The sequence below is a fragment of the Ptychodera flava genome, chromosome 2 (genome assembly GCF_041260155.1).
Source record: "Ptychodera flava strain L36383 chromosome 2, AS_Pfla_20210202, whole genome shotgun sequence".
Taxonomy (NCBI): Eukaryota; Metazoa; Hemichordata; class Enteropneusta; family Ptychoderidae; genus Ptychodera; species Ptychodera flava.
The window spans coordinates 13,725,383-13,749,563 of NC_091929.1; the positions used below are offsets into that span (position 1 = coordinate 13,725,383).

Consider the following 24,181-nt stretch of genomic DNA (forward strand, 5'->3'; position numbering starts at 1 on the left):
CAAGGGGAGAGCACGAGATGGGGCGTTCCTCCTCTCGCATCGACAATTTTGAGAAATTGATGTGTGGAATGGTCCACTCTGAGAGGTGTTTCAATTTATTTCGCACAAAAAATTAAGTACCCCACCTTCTTCTTCTCCATATTTTGAGCAACCCTCCTTAAGTTTTCAATGTTTTGAGTGAACCCCTTCACATTCCTCCGACCCCCGACCGTAAATAATGACAGCTTCCTTACATGCGAAATAGCGATAGTTTTAATTTGCTTTATCATTATAGTCTATATAAGACGATCCTACCTTAATTCACCGACTGACCAAAGCCTTACGGCACGACACTCTGGTCTCGAAATTACTCGAATATCTTAACCTAAGTTGACCCCGAATACTCATTGGAGATCACAGATTACAAACAGTCGAACAGCATGGCGGACGATGTTAAAACGGAACACGCAAACACCGCAGAAAATAATTCCGCGGTCGCTAATCCGCTGCAGACTAAGGATGAAAACGATACAGGAAAAGAAGAGGAAGATCAAGCTAACAACCACTATTTCGAGACAGACACAGAAGAATGGGAAAAGGCTTCGGAGGAAGGTAAGAGTCCCGATCGGTAAATGTCTCGTCTTGTAAAGGATGGCGTTGAGGTGTTTACGTACCCGTACGCACGAATGGGTTACTAGTCATACTATAGTATGACTAGTACCAAGGCTGTGGCGTCACTCAATCACACGATGACTTTTCATGTTCAAGATCATATCGAGTGGTTTTTATCGGTGATTTTCCGCGCGATATGAAAGGCTATTGATAGTACAACACACACGTGTAGCGCAGTTCATAAGTCTCGCTTCATCAAGTGCTTTGAGTCGGACAGTGTTTGTATAAACACGTTTGATTCGACCAAAACATACGAAGGTCAAGTTCCAGTTTTACTACATTAACTTTAAAGGCTCTTCAGTTCAAAGGTCAGTCTATTGTGTAGGATAATCAAGTTTGAAAAAGTGTAACATTAAAATTCTTATAAAAATTACCGTAAAAAATGTAATATTTCACAGTATGAAATTAAAAGCAAACACGCCCACGCCCACTGTATGTGTTTGATATGTGTTTGTGTAGGAAAGTGAAATAGATTGCTCCACTTTTTCCGGTGTCACACAAAAAGAAACGGCCCTTAAAAGGGTTATGGGAGTTTAATTTTCTAGATCTTGCAATATTCTGGAAGAACACTGATTTGTGCTGACCCTCCAGTAGCCTTCCCACTGTTAAACAGTTTGTTTATTGTACAACTTGGATACTTTGTTGTCCTCTTGAAAGTGTTCAGTTTTGTACTTTGTCCAATTTTGGAATGAACCATACCACACTGTCTGCTAGTGTGAGTTGAGTATAATAAAGATTGATTGATATCAGAATGAACTGCCAAGAATCACTAACTAAAGCAATGTTTACTCATGTACGGTACATATAAGCTAAACTATAACATCAAGCTCAAAAAACTCAATGTATTGTACCTGTATGTAACAAGCAGAAGTTTAGAGCATGAACGTCGTGATGTGAGTGATGTCATTGCATTGTTTATATTTTTTGACATCAAAGTGGATCAGAGATCTCACTCACCGGTACTGAGTTTTACAAAACTGTCAATAATTACAATGTATCCAATACATTGAGTGTGACAAATATTGAAATACTTCGAAATTTAATATGCAAATATTTAGCTTTGTGGTGATTTGCAAATAACTGTTACATGCACAAATCTATATTATAGTGAAACTCAAGCTCTATGTAGTAAATTCAATCTGTCATTGAACACATCTTTTATCCAGCTTGCTTTACATGAGATTGTTATTGAATCAACGTAATTACTCTTCAGGAATTTCATACAGCCATGTGACTAGTCTTTGTCCAAAAGGAAGTGTTATATAAACTTGGTCAAAGATAGTATGCTGTAGTTTAATGTTTAATATTTTTCTTCTATCGCGAATTCAACGAAATATTTAAGAGCGCTTAAAATTGTGCAATAAAGTGATTGTGTAATAAATTTTGTAGTTCATAAAATTTATCAACACCAACAACTTGTCTTGGTGTTTAGATTTATTTATCATAATTCTCAGAACAGCATGTCATTTTTTTCATGAATAGACTATTTAGTGCAATTATTTGCTTGATTTTTAGAGGGATAATTCACCTTAATAAATATTCTCTTCAGTGGTTTGTCAGTACATTTACATGTAGATGTAATGGATGTTACAGCTACATGTACACATGTACCACGCCCAATGGCTAAATCTTTGTAGGAAGTGAATGCGTTTGTCTTTTCTGTCTCTAGCTAATGAAGATGAATCAGTATTTCTGAATACACCTTGCTGTAATGTGTGTTGATAGTCTGAAATATGAAAATCCACAATGCTAACACAGACACAGTATACACAAAGCTTTTCCAGTACCCAATTCTTAACATTCTGGATGTGCTAGCTATATTGGTACAGCTGTGACGTGCTCTGTTCTGATTGATCAAAATGGTGTGAAAACATTTCTATAATCTCTTATAAACATGTAAATATCCACATGAATTTATTCCCAGGTCTCTGTAATGGTGACAGGTGTTTTTTCAGTGCTTAGTGTAATGTGATTGTCTGGAAAAATATAGAAGAGATTAAAACATAAAAATTGATGTACTGCATGTACGTGGTGAGAGTTGAATGAGAGGTAAATTGAAAGGATTCTGTCTGCAATCATTCATTTTAGAATGTCTGAATTGCTATATGGTTGCATTCCAGGACAATTTTTACACCCAGACAAGATATACTTTAAAATTACCGGGCACATTGTGGCAAAATTTGTAGCAATGATTTGATGAATAGGTGAAGGCTATTTAGTAAAATGCAAATTAAACTTATCATAATCGTGTGTCTCTTTAAAGGAGCAGTCTTCAATCCCTGGTTCTCACATTATTGATTGTTTACATTGGTATGTACATGATGTCAGGCCTTTGTTTTCCATTGAAATATTTACTTTTAGATACAGCTGATGGATGACCTGCCCCTTTAACATAATTCATAATGAAAGTTTGCAAATGGTTCTCTCACAGGTACTGTAACCACACCAAGACAATCTAAACAATAAGTGTGCTTGTTGGCAAAGTTTGCTGCATTCATTAGTGTAATGTGTGACAGCCAATCAAGATATGCAATTTAGCCTTATAACCAGGTATACATTGAACAGTATTCAAAACGAAAATTTTTGCAACTCTGTCAGCCTACCTAAAAAGAATCACAAAAGGATCATGTGTATCAAGTTATTTCAAGACATATTGATAACATTTGTACTCATAACCCAATACACAGTTTCTCATAACAAATTTCAAATTCCTGAAATTTTTTTGATTCACCTCCGAAAAATGGTTTTGCCCAAACTCATTGTTTTATAGTGGTGAGAGAGAACTACAAGTAATATGGATTGAGAAAGGTTTTGTAAGCCCATCTATTACTACAGTATGGTCTTACGTTATTATTTTTATGTGGGTTGTTTGAATCAATACATTTGATGATCGATGAAAAGGGAGAGGTTATTTTGGAAGGATTTAAATTCTCTCAGTGGTGTCACCTTATAATTCATGCTTTACTGCATAGACCTTAGTGACTCTGGGGCCTGTGTCTATTGCCTAGAAAAAAATCACACTTCTTGTGTTTTAATACTCTGTAGACATTGGTAGAGTTTGAGTGCTTGCACAAAACATTTTTCAAAAGAAAACTGTCACCTTGATCTAAAATACATACTAATATTCTGATACAATAATTAAATGGCACACCTACGTGTACAATATATTTCTACTTTCAAAACATGAAGGTCTCTTATTAGCTCATATTTGGTTTTATATATAAATACCAAAAAGAGCTTATTATGATGAGTCTGAGTGGCGTCTGTATGTCTGTATATTTGTGGGTATGTGCGGATGTATGTCCGTCACACACAAAGGCTCCCATACCGCCAAAGCTACCGTCTCAGTATTTGGTGTACAGGTAGATGTAGGGGTTGAGATGTGAATTTGTTCAAATGAACACATCAGTGTCAAAAATGTGCAAATGAGGTAAGAAAAAGCGAAATCCTGAAACAGGCTTGAAACAGGCTTACTCCACTGACTTGAATCATTTCCTGTCATTGTTTATGAACTGTTACATATTAACAGACCTGCTCAAACCATAGACAGTAGAGGGGAGGAAGACCGTCTATGGTCAAACTAAGGGGGGCTAGCTGCCTTTCTGCTATGCATGTTGCTAAAGTTGACCTCCAGTACCTAAAGTTTCAGACCTTAATTACTTTTGTCATTCTTGTTTTTCTGGTTTAAATATTTCTTGTTGTTTTTCTGGTTGTACTGTGCAGAAATCATTGTCATAACATCAACGTAGAATTTTCCTGCACTGAACAGATAGAAACAACATTTATTGTTGATCTTTGGTACCCATACTGGTATGTACCAATTCTGATCAAATTTGAGCGACACCGTATTATTGCGGTATTTTTTCCGTTAAAGGAGTTTCATTATTAAGGCAGATGCAACCAAGGGCAAATATTTAGACTGTCAAATTTTTACGATTCTTTTCTGATATACCACTTGTTGAGGTTCATTTTAAAGCTCTTACCGGTATATAGTAAAAAAAATGTTTACGTCTTCTTAGTTTTTGAAAAATTGAAAATTTTATTTTCCCCATAGAGTTAACACAGGAATGGCCACCATTTTGAATTTCAAATATCGGTAAATGTTGGATAATTTGTTTCTCTAGTACCTAACTTTGCACCATGACCCCCGATTTTATTCTCAATTTGGAAGAAAATGGTTGAAGCTTTCATTGAGGAAAGTTTGAGCAAAAGTCTAAGTCTTTCACTTTAGAGGCACATACCGGGTACTGCCATGTATTACCGGTATACAGTACTGTACCGTACCAGTACAGACACAAAAAAATCACAGGTTCGTTTCTCACCCTTTTACTCTTACGTGATGATGCTTTTTTATTTCCTTTTTTGGAGCTTATGAAGTCCAACTATCAGCGTCCAACTATCGACATGATGCACTGTGACACTATTAGATGATAATAAGTTATTAACTGTCCAGACCTGTGTCACATGAGTTCATACCTGAGTATACTAAGTACACGTAATCCTGCAGATATCAACATATTCTGCCTCACATTACATGCTATTGTTTTTCTACCTAACTTGATTTCAAGCAGACAGAAAAAAAATGGCTGACACTGCTGATCTAGATTGATAAGTGAGAGGATGAATAACAACAGCTTTTCTTTTTAACGTGTAAAGGGCACTATTTGTGACACTGATTTATGGTGCTTTCACGACAAAGTATGAAAAATTGTCGACTTTGGTCGATGCAGCTTATAAGCCATGTTGGCAAGCTACATGTAGAGATAAAATGCATAATGCAATGAACTGTTCACCAGACAGGCAGTGTATGATGTTGTGGGACTGGAAGAAAACGTGCCAGTATATTTCTATTCTCTATATTACTACTGGTATATGTTATTATTTTGTCCGTAGAGGCTGCTTCCCTAGTTTTTCAATCCTCCATATTGTTACTGTCTGAGATTGACCCTTTGAGTGCTGCGTTTTTTCCCACCAAAATTTTAGTCCAACATTTTACAATTTTTATGAACTTTTCTGTAATTTTTCTGATAATTTTGGACCAAATGAACACAACATTTCATCAGTCTCAGTGTTTTATCAAAATTTTGGCAAAAATCTGACAAAAATTGACTGAGGTGTATTTTATAAGGATGATAAAAATTGACTTTGGCACTCAAAGGGTTAAGAAAATAGTTCAATTTGTTCTTCATTACAGCTTTTTACCTTACTTATTACCTTCTCGTGTCTATTTATAGACAGAGAAGGTATTAGAGTTGAAAACCAGTACGCTGGTGTCAACTACTTCCGTCTGTCAATACTTCCATCTGTCAAGATCCGTTGACGTTATGCCATTGTGATGGGTCATATCATAAACTGGTGGGGGTGTTCATGGTTCAGGTTGAGGTGCAGGAGAACGATTTTGAGCTGTGACAAAAATCAAAAGGACTTAGTGGCATAAGCCACAGTGTTACATGTAAGCCTTTCTCCAAGGTTCTTAGTTGACTACGATCTATTACAGACTACTGAGCTGACTTTAGGGGTACTCACTTTGTGTTTGCTCACCCTGTGTGCGCTAGTGTTGGTACTGAGTTGCGTGGATATCCCCTTATGGCCTCACGTGATATGGGCCTGTTGCATAATCTGCAGATGATCATATGCCTGTGAGTCTGAAAACGGTCGTTGTGTAAGCCTGTCGGCATTTTCCTTGCATTTTTTCTCATTTAATTTTGCAAAATATCGGTGAGTACCTCAATATTTCAAGATAACTCTTTCTTCCAATCGTTTCCTTGAGTTTCAGAGTCATATGAACGAAAATGAGTGAAAGTTTTAGACAGGAAAATCGGACGTCGGCCATGTTCAATGTTTACAGTACAATCAGAAGTTTATGTGGAGGAAATAACTAACAAACACTATTCATGATGCCCGCCCTCTAGAGGCAGACCTTCCTATATGAAGTACAACATTTGATGCTTGTGGAAAGCTTGACCACACAAAGGAGCATTTTAACTTTTAGAAAATGACAAATTGAATAAGAAGCTATTCCGAAAATGTCAAATACTGAGAAAAAATGCGCAAATATTCAAAATAAACAGGTTAACTGACTGGTCAGCTATAAAAACAATGAAAATGTTTATGATCAAAAGTTTTGAGATGCGCACATTTTAACAAATACAGAAATTATTAACATTATAAATATAAGACCAAACTATTTTTCAGGGATGGGACAGGTTGGAAATGAGGGGTGAGAGACAAAGGCACTCCTATGTGGATGCATGTGGATGCAGCCACACCATTTCATTTACAGCATACTTATTCACTGTGTTGTGTTCAAGTTCCATATTGTACTGACTGTCATACAAGGATAACATAAGCAAATCAAATCAAATTAGAAAAGGATCAATGCTGTTGTGTGGATTTTGCTGAACACGGCTGATTTTAATATTTCGCCCTACATATTTGGTATCCAGCAAAGGCATATTTTGATGTAAAGTCAAAATTAACACTACATTGCTGACAATATATGTTACCATTTCTGCATGAACTTTTCTTTTTTAAATTATAGAAAGTACTTCGAACAGATTAACAATTATCGTGATGTCAACCCATAATTTTACATCACAAAGACTGTAATTCTGCTAATTTTTTTTATTTTTCAGTCATTTTATAAATTTTGCACTGCACAAGATGATTGAACAAATTGCAATGTTTGAATTTGTAAACTCAAAGAATAAAAATCCTTTGGTCACAGATTAAATTATTTTTTGAAAAGAAATTTACTCTTAAACACTTTTAGCATATATTCTTTACACGATCATGTATTTCAAGGAAAATATGCCTATTAAAAACAGCAATTTCTTCACTTTCAATTCTTTTGAATACTATGACAATTATCAACCATGAGGTTTTACAAACACAAGACCAGATAAGCGTTTTCATCATTTCCACAGGACTCTTTGGAATATCCCTTAAAAACAGTTAAAAGTGACTTAAAATGATCACTTGGTATACATTTAATTTACAGATGCCAGGTTGTGTATTTCACATGCACTCAGGTCAGTAGGGAAGTGCGTCATTACTATTTGGACTGTTAATTCTTATTTCTGAATTATTTAACCTTTTTTCCACACTGAACTATCTTTAGGCAGTTTATACTGTAGCTTAGAATTTTTTTTGATTGATGATTTAATCATCTTTTGGGTCTTTTGGGTCCATATCTCACCTCATGCCCTACATCATCAACTATTTACCAATAACTCCATGCCAACAACCAATTACCTGACCTGGCCACACATTAGAGAAGGTACATCGTCATTGACGGTATTTTCTCTATAATCCTTCAGTATACCATTTTCAGTCCTGACTTTCTGCTAACATACACAATACTCGCGTTGTTCAAGCCTTACAGCGTTATAATCATAAAATAGAATGTATATCTAGTTCCCTTTTCTCAACTAACTTTCTTTATTCACTTTGGTACACTTTATACTGTTTTATTTTTTACTTATTTATTTCAATTTCAAAGGTTTTAATTTAAAAATTTTAAATCTGTTTTAAAAAATCAAATGTTAGATTTTAAATATATTTGTCACATCTGTATTTTTAGCAACACGCCACCTGTCAGGGATATCTTTTACTTTATGTGTTTTTTGTCTCCTTCCGTAATTTATTCATTTCCTTTTCTCAGTAACTCACTCAGTTAATCAAAAGCTTTCATCAAAGGCATATCCTGCAAAGTGTATAGAGTAAAGGTAACACTCCCCTCCCCCTCCCTTCCCCCTCCCCTCTGAGAAAACAAAGGACAAAAACATTTAAATGCAAATGAAAAATTGGCATGAAAATGATGAACCACCATGCACTAGATCTATCTTTGTAAATTTAAAAAACCCCCTGCTTGACAGTGCATTGGTCCAGTGACACAAAAGAAAACAATGGGTGAAACCAAAGGTCACTGAGGAAAGTGTGGCCAAGGCTAGGACAATTACGTTTTGTTTCTGCCCTCTCAAGAGGATTACTGACTTTTGTCTAGATTCAGTAAAATTTTACGGCTACTCACCCCAGAGAGAGACATTTGGAATGTGTGTTTGATTTCAGTACTGAGCATAAATGAATAGACACTTGACAAACCAATGGTGTTGTTTCAACAGTTAGTTAAACTCACATTGCCTATAATGTGCAGAAAATCTATCACTTGTCCTTTGGTGTTTGAAAATGGCAAATTCACTCACAGATATTTTGTATATCTCTTAAGACTTGAGTATTTGACAGACAGTCTTGGAGGAAGAGTATGGTGATCCAGTATTGATTTTTGTTACCGCTCAGTCAACCTATTCAAAACTTGACCTTTGACCTAGATTGTGTTCTGTAATGCCCCGTTTTAAAGAGCCCAGCATGACTATTGAGTTGTAGATTAGGTTGTCTGCCAACACACTGTAAACATGGCTCTCTGTAGCAAGTCAGGCTCTGTATGCGTTTCAAATTCTGCAAGCCAGCCTACAAATCAAGGTATGTCACTTACAGTACTACAGTCTGTGTTGTCTGTGTTTCTCTGTGTAAAGAAAAGAGTGTAAAACACAGCTTTTTGTCAAGGTCAGTGAACATACCTGTAGAAGAATTTGAACCACGATGATATTTCTTCTCTTCCCCATAATAGCTGTTTTGAAATAGCATGAGGAACTCGGCACAAACAACTAGGGAAGTGTGTAGCACTATTTAATTTTTAATTCAACTGTTTACCGCCCTAGACTCGAACTTTAAAAAATATCTGATATTTTAATCAGGAATTTTTCCATTACTGCGGTTATGCATTCCAGGTATTCAAACTGAAGTTGGTAATTACGATGTTTGTCTGTGTGTCTGTGGATGAGAACAAATTACAAGGTTCTTTACTATAAAAACACAAAGAGTTTCAGAGCATTGAGGTTTGTATCGACCCTGAAGGGCTCACTGTGAGTCAGTTTAGATTAATATTCTTGCTATGATATGACCAGGAAATGCAACGACATTTTGTAAATATTTGTGAGTTCAACACCAATCTGATCATCTAGACATTATTTGATGTAATGTACATGTGTACCTTTCAGATTTTAAAAACATGAAATTAACCGTGGTGTCTGACAGCGATGCGGACCAGAGCGACAAAGCAGCGAGTAGTACGACAGGGACGACCACTCCAACAACACCGAACTACGTTGACAATGAGACGGACGAAGTTGATGCCGATACCTTTGAAGATATTGCAAAGTATAAAATTATTGATGTTGCGGGTAAGTAATGTAATATAATCCTGGTGCTGTAATTACAGACCAGATGTTGATTATGTTGTTTCTGTGAGTGTTAGTGTGCATACTGTGTGTGTTAGTTGTCCGACCACTTAACCCTTTGAGTGCTGTAATTGTTCCCACCAAAATTTTAGTGCAACATTTTTACCAATTTTTATGAATTTTTCTGTAATTTTTTATAATTTTGGACCAAATAGAGATCACATTTCATTGGCTATAGTTCGTTATCAAAATTTTGACAAAAAAATCTGAAAAAAAATTGACTGGAGTATATTTTCTAAAGGTGACAAAAATTGACTTTGGCGCTCAAAGGGTTAATCATGAGGAAGTTTTGTGAAAATACTAGGGGTACCAATTTTTATGAATTTTTCTGTAATTTTTTATAATTTTGGACTAAATAGACATCACATTTCATTGGCTATAGTTCGTTATCAAAATTTTGACAAAAAAATCTGAAAAAAAATTGACTGGAGTATATTTTCTAAAGGTGACAAAAATTGACTTTGGAGCTCAAAGGGTTAATCATGAGGAAGTTTTGTGAAAATACTAGGGGTAAGTATTATTGCATTAGAGCATAGCCCCTCCATAATGATAACATCTGCCATGTTTTTTACAGCCTGGTATTTTTGTGTATGAATCTACCAGTTTGACTGAATACATTTTAATGTCCAACCATATCTACTGTACTCTGTACTGAGAATCAAAATTTGCTGGCTAAAATGTGATTATCATTGACTGCGATGAACTCATGAAAGTACCAGGATGTGAGGTCATTTAGGGTCACGAAAATGACGCATGGACTTATAGCAATGACAGCAACCTTGCAGTGGATCGTTCATAGGACAGTGTCACAGCTGTTACGGCTGTCCTGTGTTGAAACGATCATGGAGGATTTATTGACTTGGCCATGGGGTTATGCCACCTGTTACTGCTGTACATAGGATGACAGTTGTAGCAAGTTGGCAGCCACTCAGTTTGTAGAGAATATGATACAGTGGCAAATTCACCAGGCTGACCTAATGCGCTAGTAGTTTTTCTGCTAGGCTGGCACTACATCTAGAGAGGCAGACCAGTGAATTTGGGAAATCGATGAGAAAAAAGAACATCTACAGCATGCCTTTCCACAAAATGCATTTTTCATTGCCAGATAATCTTCAGCATATTAGTGAAATATTTCAAACATTCAACACTTTCTGATGATGGTTAATCAGTTTGACTGTATTACTTGCACAGAATTTACAACTATATTGACTGTTGGGGTAGTTCCGACTGTCGACTTGTACTTTTTCAGAGCTACAATGTACTACTAGTCCTGGGGTTTGTGGATTTGAATTTGCTTGCCCCTGAATACATGTATATGCTTACATTTACTGGGTTTGGCTATGATCATCCACATAGCAGAAATGTTGGTTAATGATGCGTTTATATCAATCATTTACATGAATAGTTTTCGTACTAGCAACTAAATTCAATTTCTGTGTATGTAATTCCAGTATGTGAGATCTGATCAGGAAAAATCTAGCATTCTTGTCCGTTATTCCAACCCCCAGCCTCATTTCCGGATATTGATTATTCCGTTTCCAGAAGGGTCAAAGTAGATATCATTGTTACCTAGCAACTGCCAAGTACCCAGTTGTTTCTGCCACAGATTTTGTATAGTTCTCTGTTGTTGATTGGTAATGTCTAGTTATACAAGATCACTGAAAAGACAGCAGGTTATATAGAGAGTTTATTGATTCTGTAAATAGATCATAAACAAAAATAATTGCTTTTCTACTGCGGTAGAACCTGCCAAATACATGCAAATTTCCCCAGATTTTCATGTAAGGATGGTAAAAGAGGAAATTATATCAAACAGTATAGGGTTAGAAATCCTGCTATGGTGTACAAGAAAAAAATTGGAAAATTGTTCATTAATTCATCAAGCTATCTCTTTATCAAAATGTTTCAGACAGCTGGTATTTATTTTTTGTATCTTGAAGGTTACTCTTCTCATTTCATATGTAGAATTTATTTGAATAAGGCGACCATTCTACATGAATGCATAGCTTAAAGTAGAGCATGCTATGCTATTAAATTCCATCTTAGGTTGTATGCAGGTTTTCTAATTATCAACAGATGACAATGGATCAATGGATAAAAAAGAGGAATCAACATTTTCTTACATATTTTTTTTTTCATTTATTTTTTGTTCAGGTGCTGATAGTTTAGGTCGACCTGTAATTGCATTTTATAGTTGTCATCTGCCGCCTAGTGACACTATAAGCCATACAAGGCTTTTAAGGTAGGTATGTTTTACTGTAACCCTGCCACCCCCGTTTCAATATGAGCGAATCCAACTATCCTGTTGAACGCAGTTGGGATGTCCCAAGGTCTTATGGTGAAAAGGTTAAAGAAACTGACAATTGGCAAAGCTAGGGGAAATAAGCGATCATTCTGCTTGTCGTGTTACCTTTCATTGTAACAGAGGTTTTCTGACATTTTCATTGAAGATATATTAGATAATTTCATGGCATGCTTAAAGGTAGTATGCGCCTCGACAGTGAAGGACTTAAACGTTCACTGAAATTTTCCTCAATGGAACTTTCACTCAGTCATTCACTTACCAAATCGACAATAAATATCAGGAGTCACCTTGCCAAGTTTGATACCAGAGAAACAAATCACCTAACATTGCTGCATTTGAAATTCAAAATGACCACCATCCCTGTGTTAACTTTAGGGAGAAAATTAAAAAATTTTCAATTTTTGAAAAACTAAGACGTAAGAAAGTTTTATTACTCCAAGAGCTTTGAAATGAACCCCCACAAGTGGTATATCAGAAAAGAGTTGTAAAAGTTTGAGAGTCCAAATATCTGTCCCGAGTCACGTTCTACCTTAAACTGAGATTGAATTGAGTTTACCTTCATGCCCACCACACAGGTATCTGAAGTTTACGCTGGACAAATATGTAGAGAATGATTACACATTAATTTATTTTCATTACGGATTGAACCGTAGTAATAAACCGTCTTTTGGATGGCTCAGACAAGCATACAGAGAATTTGACAGAAAGTAAGTGATATTTCAGTTATTATTTATAATTCTTTTGTTTTTATGGAATTCCGTGTTTATAAGATGTTATGAATGTTTTATGAACTACTGTTTCGGCATATAGCAAGACAATTTTTACAATACGGTATACCTACCAATAAATAAAAATTATATAGCCTCCTAACAAATATTGAACTAGATAACTTTTCAAAATTTTTTGACCCAAAAATGTCCAATGTTTCTTCAAAACCCACAGTACAGTCAGGTTTTATGGTGAGAAACTGGCTTTCCTGTAAACTGATCAGTTTTGGTTGGAAAAGACAACAACAGAAATGAGGCGTATGCTAATTTTCACAAAACAGGATATTCAAATGTCAACTTCAAGAAATGAAAGATGTACAGTGAAAGCTGTATGTATGGATACTTTTCTAATCAAAACATTTCTAGGCCCATTTTCACGCTCAAAGCTGTAAGTTGAATAGAAGTTTACCTGTGTATTATGTACAACTGTCTATAAAAGACAGAATTCTATACATGGTGATTTTGAGGGGTGGCCCAACCCTCTGTTTTTTCCAGACATTATTCATATGTAAACAATCATACAAAAGAATACATTTTCACAACAAAAGAATAGTCAAATTATGCATCATTATGAAATTAAAGTTATATGCAAGTTGGCAACCCCTCTGTTTTTCCAAGCAGTGGAAAACTTGTTTAGTTCGTGCATATTCTATTAATATCTCTTTATTGTAGAGATCATTTTTTGACAACATTTCCAAAATTTTGGTAAATACACTCTATTTATTTATATTTATTTGTTTATTTATTTACTATTTATTTATTTATTTATTTATTTATTTTTCTTTCCAGGTACAAGAAGAATCTAAAGGCCATGTATTTGGTGCATCCAACAAATTTTATCAAGATTTTATGGGGCCTCTTCAAGCCTTTCATATCGGTAAAATTTGGACGTAAAGTGCAATATGTGAACTGTCTGAAACAACTGGAGAGTGGTGTCCACTTAGACCAGCTTGTCATACCAGATCCTGTCAAAGAGTATGTGATTATTCTCAAAACCAGAAACATGTATCTTTAACACTTTATATTATTAGTACCTTAAATACAATTTTGCCACCTAAGTGAGTCGTAAAAGTCTCAGGCGATTAACCATATTTTCAACATGGTGGATTTCTACATGCAAAACACATAAGATTACAGAAGCCAATGTAAAGTTTCAGGTCATACAGGAATTTCTCACCAGAAATACTTGAAAAGATGAAAAGATGCATACATGTAAGTTTAACGGATCACTGTCTCAAACTCTTGCTGTGGTGAGAAGCCGACTTTTTACCCACAATGCATTTCAACATCATGAAGTTTGAGCCCTTAGCACAAGACAAAAGCTATTTAAGGTAGCGAGGATTGCTGTAAAGAAGTGCCAAGAATTTCGGCAACTTTGTAATGTGGATCGTGAATTCAGAGAAAGTAATAATTTTGTGTCTAGAAAGTGAGCTGCCATTTCAATCCATGCATAAAGATATCTCAAAACTTGTTTTTGTTCACACTTGTTTCTTGTGCTCACATAATGACAAACGGACCACTCTAATGACATTGGTACATGTACAGTCAGCATTTTTTCCTTTAGTAAGCATGTAACAATTTGTTTATATTACCATGCCCTGCCCGTCGCATTTTGATTGGTCGAGCTGAACCACGTGACTGACCACAAATACACAGTAATGGTTTGTTTACATGCCCTTGAATATGAATAATAAGATACACAACTCAAAGTATCGTAACTTTACAGCTTAAACGTAAATCATAATCAATCACAAAATAAAATGGAGCACTTGTAGGTCAAGTTGAGATACTTTTTTCTGAAAACATCTCCGGATTTGCCAATTTTTTACAGCGCATGTGACAGTGCGTCGCGTATTGCTCAATTTCTGGGGCCCAGTTGTCGTTCGCTCCTGAAATTTTCGGAAATTTTGAAGGTTTTCTTGGGTTTGTTGTTAATATAATGGAAATAACAGACTCCGCTCTGACCATTAACGTTTATTTGTGGGTGCGGGCTCGAGGAAAGCCAAATTAACGGGCGAGGCTGTCAATTTTTGGCTTTCCTCTCGCCCTTGCCCACAAATAAACGTTAATGGTTAGCGCGTCGCCCGTTATTTCTATAATAATTTAATCTGATGCACCTTCTGTGAAAACCATTTTAAAATGATATTGTATTTCATACATGGTAATTTTGAAAATTCAACCTGTTCACCCCCAGTTTCCTGTACAGAGGTTCACACTCACTATTGATAACAATGCGTTTGGGTCAAACCATTGTGGTATTGGGTAATGTTAGTATTGATAAATGTCCTCTCTGTACTTTATACAGGCATGACAACAGAGTCATGACAAAATACCAGTCTAAGATTATTGGAAGTACAGTGTCACCGGCACCACAGACATCACAACCTTTGCCAACTCAACAGTTTGGTGTTTCACTGCAATTGTAAGTATTGTTCACAGATTGCTATACTTTTAGAGTATGAGTGAAATAAATTTAAAGGCATCCAGTAGGGTCTGTAGATGTGTACAGGTTCCATGTGTCAAAATAGTGTTTCCAGTGACCTGAGCTACCCGATTTAAAATCCTAGCCTAAACTTTTTTGCAATTTTAAAAATGATGCATGATTTTGCCAAATTTTGCTATTTTTTGGTGGATACCTCACCATAAAAATATAAAAGAAGTTCTTAAATGATGATGGCCGGGTAATACATAAATCTACAGTTCCAGAAAGGTCACAGGGTCAATTTTTCCAAAGCAATAGCAAAATTGCTGCAATCTTAGGCAGGGCATTTGATTTCTTCATCCTTTTTCAATTCAAGTCAACATTGTCAAGGATTCTCAGTTGTATATTTGGTGTACATGAGTTGCAGTTCAATGTGCTGAATGGCACTTTTTCATCAACTGCTGTTATCACAATCATGGAACGATTGGCCTTGTGACCTTTCACTTCAACCAACAGCGACATGCAGAAGTGTTGATTGGTGTATGGAAATATACTTACATTCCTCCTCATTGAACTATAGGGACTCCCTAGGTTACTGGTGATTAACAAGAAGGCCGTTTGTGTCCACTCATCTTCATTCCCTCTTACGCAGGTTTATTATTCAAATTTATTCAAGCTTTGATGAAAAATTTTGCCAGTGCATTCTTATTTCTTGTTGAAAAGTCTCAAATCTACCCATCCTATTGCTTTCGAATTTGGTTCCTGAATACCAGTGTGTCTTATCTCATTCACATTTGGTCAAATTATGACAAAACTGAGATAGATTGATCTAGAAGATACTTGGATGTGTCATGGCTTATTTTGCAAAGTTATTGACAAAAATCATTTGGAAATGATGAAACATCTTCACAATATGTGAGCAGTGTAGTGCTTGTACAGACTTTCACATGCTTATACAGACTTTTGCATGCTTGTGTAAACTTTCTCGTACCTTGACTTTGCAGCTTGAAAGAACACAGTAATGGTGTTGTTCTACCAAAAGTCATGACAGAAACCATCACGTATCTCCAAGAAAAAGGTGAGACTTTGCTTTATCATTGAGAAACGGGATCATAGCTTATTAAATTATGCCCGCGAGTATAAGTGTAAATATTGCCATGTACTTGTCTTATATCTGTATTTTGCATATTCCAGCACCGGCTAGTTTGCTCTGATAAAAAAAATTGCATAATTGAAGTTCTCAAAATTGACAACTCAAAGCATAGACCCTCGAGAAAAACCAGTAAACCAGTAATTGATTTTGTGTTAATTTGTACATAGACCCTCGAGAAAAACAAATTTGTTTTTCTCGAGGTCTATACTCAAAGCCACCTCAAATTTGAGTTTGATGTCAAACATCATTTCAAGGTTATCAGCCAATCAGATTCTCATAATTAACATTTGAAAGTTATGTCAATGCCAGGTTTGATTTCAGTCAAAGGTCATCTTGAAGTTCCAATCAAGCAAGTTCTATATCATGTTTAGCCTTTTCGGATCACATATATTGTTTTACTATAGAAAAAGAGTAATTATTCAAGTCAGGAAACTAGATGTTTTAGTCTTAATTTTCTGATCAAAATTTTTCTGATCACACAGGGCTGGAGACGGAGGGTATATTCAGGAGATGTCCAAACACAGCAGTTGTTAGAGATGTACAAAACAGATACAACAAAGGTATGTCAGCTGAAGTGAATTGGTGTGCCACATTCAGAGACTTTCATGGTGTATTGTTTGCGCAGTCACACCAGAAAAATGATCCAATTTTGCCCTCGAATACTTCTCAAAAAATAATTGAATTTTCCGAGACTACAGTGAACCCACCCTATTGAAAATCAATATACTGTAAGGAAGTGAATTGTCAAAACATAGTCCATGAATAGGTGTAGTTTCAAATTGAAAGAGTTGACACAGATCTGGTTCAAATTTCTGGACTTTAGGTTCCATTTTTCTTTGTAAACATTCATTAAACCTTTATTCGCTTGAAGTGTTGTTTGCTCACTTGCTGTTTTGTAGGAACTTGTCCCAAACATTCCAGAATTACGACCTACTTAACAGTTCTCAATTGCATCACTTGAAACATTGGTCAGTGTAGATAGTGTAAATTGTCACCAAGGCTATTGTTCAGTCAGCTTCTTGTGTTGAGTGTTTACGTGATTTATCACACGAGACAAAAGCTGCGGTTTGTCATGTGTGATGACCTTTGAACCAGGAAGCAGACAACAATCAGTATTACCCTCACAAAACTCATAAAATCTAATTTCAGTGTTTGGTCAAACATTAATGCATCATGAATAATTTGATACCTTTTAACCATTTTCTTTCAAAATCAAGAATAAAATCAGTAGTCACCATCAAAATTTTGATACTCAGTAGAGAAACAAATTACACAATATTTGTATAATTTCACACAATGTCTGTGAAGGCGAATACTTTATATTTCAACATACTTGAGACTGGAGTAGGTGAAAATGCACTTAGTTTGTAGTAAAAGATAATGGATGCGATAAAAAATTCATAAAAGTCAATCATAATTTTTATGAGTCCATATTGTTTCTTTTTACCAGTTAGTAATCAACGAATTCAAATCAAGGATCATAACAAAGCTCATGTTTGGGATTACATGTATAAAGTTGTGTGAACATACATGTATATACTGGACAATTTTTCATAGAGACAGGAAAACAAGTGGAATTTGTTGCACAAATATTCCTTTGTCACAAGAATATTTGCTCATTACATTCCTTATGAGATAATGATCGATTCATGTGTATATATTGAAATTATGGTGTACTCAACATTCAGAGTTGAAATATTGCTATGCTATGAAATATTTCTTAATTAAATGAAAACAGTGTTCCTCACCAAAGTTAATAACTGCTGTAAGTTCAATCAAATATGTATTTGGACTTCAACTAGTGAGTGGTAAGGGTCCACTTTTCTACAAGTTTATGAATGTCAGTGATATTCTATTGGTCTTATATTACAAGAATTGTGACAAATAGACTGAAAGATCCGTTGTGTGAGGGCGCTTCCTGCAGTGAGTGATGACTGTATTGGGTGTCCTTTAAACAATGGATCCCCAGTCTAGACAACATTGCGATATTGAAATTTCTCAGTGGTTGTACAGATCAGTGTTTCAAAAACATTCTGCAATCCTCCATTCATACATTTTCTCAAAAAGCCCTTTCATCTCTGCATTTTTTGAGAACTTGACTGATATATTCTGATATTCACCAATGTAAAATCTGTTTTTAACAGGAGAATCTGTGGACTATGCTGCGCTGTTGGACATTCACATACCAGCTGCGATTCTCAAAACATTTCTACGAGAACTGTCTGAACCGTTGATGACATTCAGACTGTATAATGACATCATGGAGGTCAAAGGTGAAATACAAATGATAATTTTATGTTGTTGAAATAATTGTATAGGATATTTTCAGTTATGTGAAATTTTCTTATACTGTTACTTTTCCCACCAAAATATGACCTGTGAAAATTTTCAGGCTGTATGAATGTCTCAGAAGTTGGGTTTACCTACTTCTATTTTGACTAAAACATTTGACTCTTTGCCAGACAGCTTTCTGGCTGGATGTATTAGTTCTAAGGGTTGTGAGTACGAATCTGAATCTGACAGTGATATCACTGATTATCTAATTACTAATTATAAGACAAAGAAACTTTCAGGAAACAAACGATACGGGAAGCGCTTGTATGTTGGTATGAATGAGTTGCAGGTCAGATGTGATCATATTGGGAGTTAAATAGACAGTTTATTTTGGCAAACATCTCAAATAAAACAATGATTTTCATGAATTTTGATGATTTGCACCAGGAAACAACATTGTCATGCGAAACGAATATACCAAATAGTTTTCTCCAGTACAAATGCTGTTGTGAAACTGATGTATGAAACTTGTAAAAATTGTTTTCCAATATACAATACACCAAAATATACCAGCAGATAATATTATGTGCATGTAGGGAAGATTTTACAAGTCCTCTGATATTCATAGCGCCAACTCTTGTATTTTTTTCTGTTATTTGTGTTTTACATCAGGAGTCACTGACAAAGAAAGTCAAGTCAGACGCTGTGAAGCCATTGTCAGTCAAAGTTTACCAGAAGACAACTATGTCATCTTGAAGTATCTATTTGACTTCCTTCTTCAGGTAGGATGCTGTTGTATTCATTTTTGTGTCCCCTCACCATTTTCCTCCAGACAGAAAAATAAACCTGATAATGTAATAAGCTGTCCTAATAATGCATAGTGGTTTTGGTGGTATGAAGTATTCAAATTTCAATTATTTCTGTGTGAAAAATGTTTGTAAATGTTTGTTTGAGATTAATTTATGATAACGACATCAAAGGTTTTGTTTTCAAATATCAACACAGCTCTTCCACAATCATATTCAAACACAGCATGGCACTGATAATCCTTTCCAGACAAAGAATTTATTGTATGCCAATGAATTAAAGGCATAGTAGCTGTAAATTTTTATTTCTTTTGCTATTTTTGTTTTGTATGTCAATTACAAGTTCTTATTCCACTCCCCAAGAATGTTGAAACACCCACTATTTAGCTTGTCAACTTAGCGTCTATATGTGTAAAATGCACTGTTATTGTTTATATTTGAATTATAGTCTGGACTAGAACTCATTTGTCAATAATAACAACGCAGTTTACACATGTACAGAATGAGTTATCAAACTCAAACTCTGTGTATCTCAATTTTGGACTATCACAAAAAAAATGTTTGTCATTAATAATAGAAATAGTGAAAAAATTATCAAACATTACAGGTACTGGCACTTGGGCATGAAATTTTTGACTTCATTTAAGATTTTTAAAGTTCAATATATATGCATGTTCCCAATATTTCTGGTGACTTGAAGTGGTGAGTGCTTGTTCCCATCATAGACTCTGAGATATATCCTTGTATTGCCATCATTATGTCATTGATGCAAACATTTTATTTATTTTTTGTTTTCAGGTTGTGGCAAAGGAAGACATCAACAAAATGAATTCAATCAACTTAGCCATCATTTTTGGCCCGAATTTGGTATGGTCCACGAACGAAGCAGCGTCTCTGGCCGCCATGGGTCATATCAACACTTTCACACGAATATTGATCGATCACCATGCTGAAATATTCACCAGAGATCTCCAAACAAACTAATGCAGAATATTTCACAAAAATAATTTGAGACATCTATGATGTAAATGTTTCACTCCAGATGTACTTACACGTTTGTACCGCTGGTTATCCGTTTTCCGCTCTCTGAGAAAACCGGAAAATGTATTCTATACGATTCCAGTTTTTGCAAGCATGCTTGATATTGCATAGAAATAATACTGCCGATTTGGTATTTATATGGAATGGTTATGTTACATTCATGATAAGCTACACCGTGCGATCGAACAGTTATTGCGAAATGGAAAGTTGCAGCATTATCTTTTGAATGAAGCCCAATTACTGGCTCCTTTACAGAGCACCGATAGCTGTCCCCTGGACTGAAAGATCTGTTGCTCTAGGGCACTCTCTACACTCAAAGGGGGAGGTAGAGAGCGCCCTCTTGTGATGGATCTTTCAGTCTAGCTGTGCCCATAATCAGGTGCAATCACATTGTTTCTTTCTGTTCCCAAGTGATGACTTCACTCAGTGCTCAGCCACGGCAAAATCCAACATTTGGTGCCTATATTGATCAACTTTAATGTTTCCCAATGCCTACATGATATTTGACCGATAATTTTGTTTTGTTTCAAAACATAAAAGCTGCCCTTTTAGTATGTCATTGAGGCAAAAATTTCCATAATGCGTCACCTTTGCCCTTCCTACGGGTGATGGCTGTACATACTCAACGCCTTTCATTGTCCACATAACATGCTTTGCACATTCACACCTGATATGGGGCCATAAGATACTTTTATAGACAGATCTTCAAAATAAATTATCTTCACAATAATGATACTTTCAATTGAAACAATACTAAATATAAAAGATGTAATATTCACCAATTTGTTAAAGAGAAAATTCTGTTGTAGCGTTTTCCTAAGTAGTCTTTCTTCTGTGTATATAGCATTTTTGGTCAGAGTTATATTTATGTTGAATCATAATATAGATTTAATTTAAATATAAAATCATATTCATAATATTTTTTTGCAATAATATAACTAAAATAATCCAAGAGAGTCTAATTGAAACATTATATCTAAACAGCTGCAGGATATAATTTTTTGGCAAATTTTTTTGCTGATCTAAACAAGTAGTTTGAAATTGTCAGTGAAAATTAAATGGTCGTCCGAACAGCGCCACCTTATGGCCAGATAGAAATAATTCCTTATCCAAACAGCGCCCTCAACTCAATAGAGGATTCATGTTCACCTTGCATCATGTAGTCACATTACCAAGTGAGTTATCACGTCTATTTCACCACATTTTTTTTTTCAACTTTAACAGCGATAAAGCAGTCGGCAATTGTTATGATCTTGTAACAGGAAAAATGAGAAATGTGGTACAACTTTGCTGTTTTCTGATATTTTAAAGTTTCATGGAAGTTCACGTCCCCCATATACCCATATTACGGTACATCGGATGGCATTAATGACAAAAACAAAAGTCTGGTTTCTGCTGAACCATATTATGATTCAACATTATCCTAAGGGGTAGTTTGCATTTATTTATTATGAAAGTCCCCCCAGGACAAGTATATTTCTATCACAAGGGAGAGACGTACCACTCATACTTTTCAAATTTCTGTCCCCGAGGCGCAATTCTACTTTAATACTAATTGACATACATTCAGGTGATATAGTACTCTTATCTTGATCCAGTTGGAAAGAAACAAGTATATCGTGTACTTTACAGTACAATATCTGTGATTGGTTATCGGGATAAAATTGTCCTTCAGCTGCCCAGGTGACTTGTTACATTGTAAACAGTTTCTGATACCTGTTTATTTGTTTTGACTGGCATCATGGTCAGTTACTCAACAACTGGTCTGCAGTAACATGTGTAGGTCATATTGTATCATTGGAGAGTAATGTAGAGCACTTAGATTTTCCAGCATGTTGATTAGAAATATGTTGGGCAAACAGTGTAGCACATTGCTGTAAAATTGCTTGATTTAATAGAGAAATGAATGCTCTGTGAATTTTTGAAGCTAGATTAGCAAAATAAAGACAACAATAACATAAGTAATTGTCGCAGGTATAAAAAGTCGTATTGCTTTGGGGAAAAAAGCTGCAAATCTCAAAGGATCTGTTCATTTACATGTACATGTTTAATAATTCTTGCCTGAATAGTGTTTGTGCCTTGTTTTAACCTATTCACCCCTATTTCTGTAAACAGGTCCACAATTGACCATTTATAACAATGGGTTTGGACCAAACCATTGTGGTGAAAGGGTTATTGTCGGTTCATTTCTGTTGTAATCTCAGAATTTTTGTTGTTGTAATAAGAACAAGTACACAAGGATAGATTTTGCCAAGCTAGTTTGTGATATTTAGGCATAGCTAAATATTTGACTGAGCTGTACGCATGTGAAAATTAGCTGGAATAGTTTAAAGGGATTGTTAGAATTCAACACCACTGTGACAAATCAGTGGAACAAAATTAACCATAGAACTATGCACACTCCCTTCATTGCTTATGAAAATATTAAATTTTCACTTTGGTAAACTTGCAGCACTATGTTGCCCTTCAATTTAGTCAAGTCGTAGCATTGGCAGTGTGCAACCTATGGTGTTTCTGGTTGACCAATTTCAGTTGTACAAGAACGTTCAAATAAATCTGTTGTATAGCTGCTGTACCTTTAACAAGTCAAACATCAACATTATGTGGGTAGAATTTGCCAGATTTTATTCCAATTGGTTTACCATGTAAAATGTAAATACTGGTGCTTGGAATTGCAATGTGGCTGTTGAAAATTCTGATGGGAAAAGTTTTGCCAATTATGTAAAGAATTGTTTCTTTTTCTTGTCACGGTCTTACTTGTAAAAATACAGTTGAACAGTTTAAGAATTAAAATTTGAAAAATGTTTATGGTGTAGCTGTTGTGAAGTGTGATTTTTTCCTAGTTTATGCTGATAAAGTGATGTCCAACTTTGTTTTCAGTAACCTTGGTTAAATGTGATTTCCCCCTAAGCGCTGTTCAGGGAGGTGGTGGGGAGATATGGGTCAGCTACAAGCACAAAGGTAAAGAAAAAGAACATGATTAATCATTAAAGATCCTGAAAATCCAAGTTTTAAGGAATGTGTTGCTCAAAGAATTGATTGACCGTCTTCTTTCAAAAAATAAAAAAATAATGATCACTGTTTACATCAAGAAGCAAAATTTACAAATATTTGATATTAAAAATACTGCCATTTTCTTTGTTAATTAACCCAATTTCACCTAAACAAAAGTGCTGATAACCTTAAAGTGGCATAAACTGTTCAAGACATTTTTACAAGCAATATTTTGAGGCCATTGGCCTATAATTGACCCTAACGTTGATGGTCGATCAAGCAAACTTGGGGGAAAAGGATCCCGATACCTTCCTCAGAGTCTTGTCTCATGACCAATTCCTATTTTAAAGAGTCATGTTCTGAGAGTACATGTATGTGAAAGGACTAGTTAACAGTAACACTAATATTCTAGGTTGTCCAATTAGCAAGGCGCATGCAAGTACACCTAAATACCAAAATCTCACTGGAT

At 35.3% G+C, this 24,181-nt stretch overlaps 1 protein-coding gene across 2 annotated transcripts; it reads left to right on the forward strand.

Moving 5' to 3' along the window:
- The first annotated feature begins 400 nt into the window (after positions 1-400).
- LOC139115247 (rho GTPase-activating protein 8-like) lies at positions 401-23,531 on the forward strand. Of its 2 annotated transcripts, none has more exons than XM_070677225.1 (11): positions 401-591; positions 9,711-9,893; positions 12,105-12,192; positions 12,831-12,962; positions 13,812-13,997; positions 15,328-15,444; positions 16,449-16,522; positions 17,080-17,157; positions 18,742-18,870; positions 19,544-19,653; positions 20,476-23,531. In XM_070677225.1, exons 1-11 carry the CDS (start codon positions 420-422, stop codon positions 20,659-20,661), a joined length of 1,455 nt encoding a protein of 484 aa, XP_070533326.1. In that variant the 5' UTR covers positions 401-419; the 3' UTR covers positions 20,662-23,531. The 2 variants fall into 2 exon arrangements, with proteins under 2 accessions (XP_070533326.1, XP_070533334.1); XM_070677233.1 differs by lacking the exon at positions 401-591 and adding an exon at positions 9,006-9,132.
- Positions 23,532-24,181: the final 650 nt, after the last annotated feature.

Bases quoted from the DNA above. Each gene is read 5' to 3' on its own strand.
- LOC139115247 (XM_070677225.1), top strand. From the start codon at position 420: ATGGCGGACGATGTTAAAACGGAACACGCAAACACCGCAGAAAATAAT. The intron at 17,158-18,741 runs GTATGTCAGCTG...TGTTTTTAACAG, and splicing joins ACAAAACAGATACAACAAAG to GAGAATCTGTGGACTATGCT. The intron at 18,871-19,543 runs GTGAAATACAAA...GTTTTACATCAG, and splicing joins TGACATCATGGAGGTCAAAG to GAGTCACTGACAAAGAAAGT.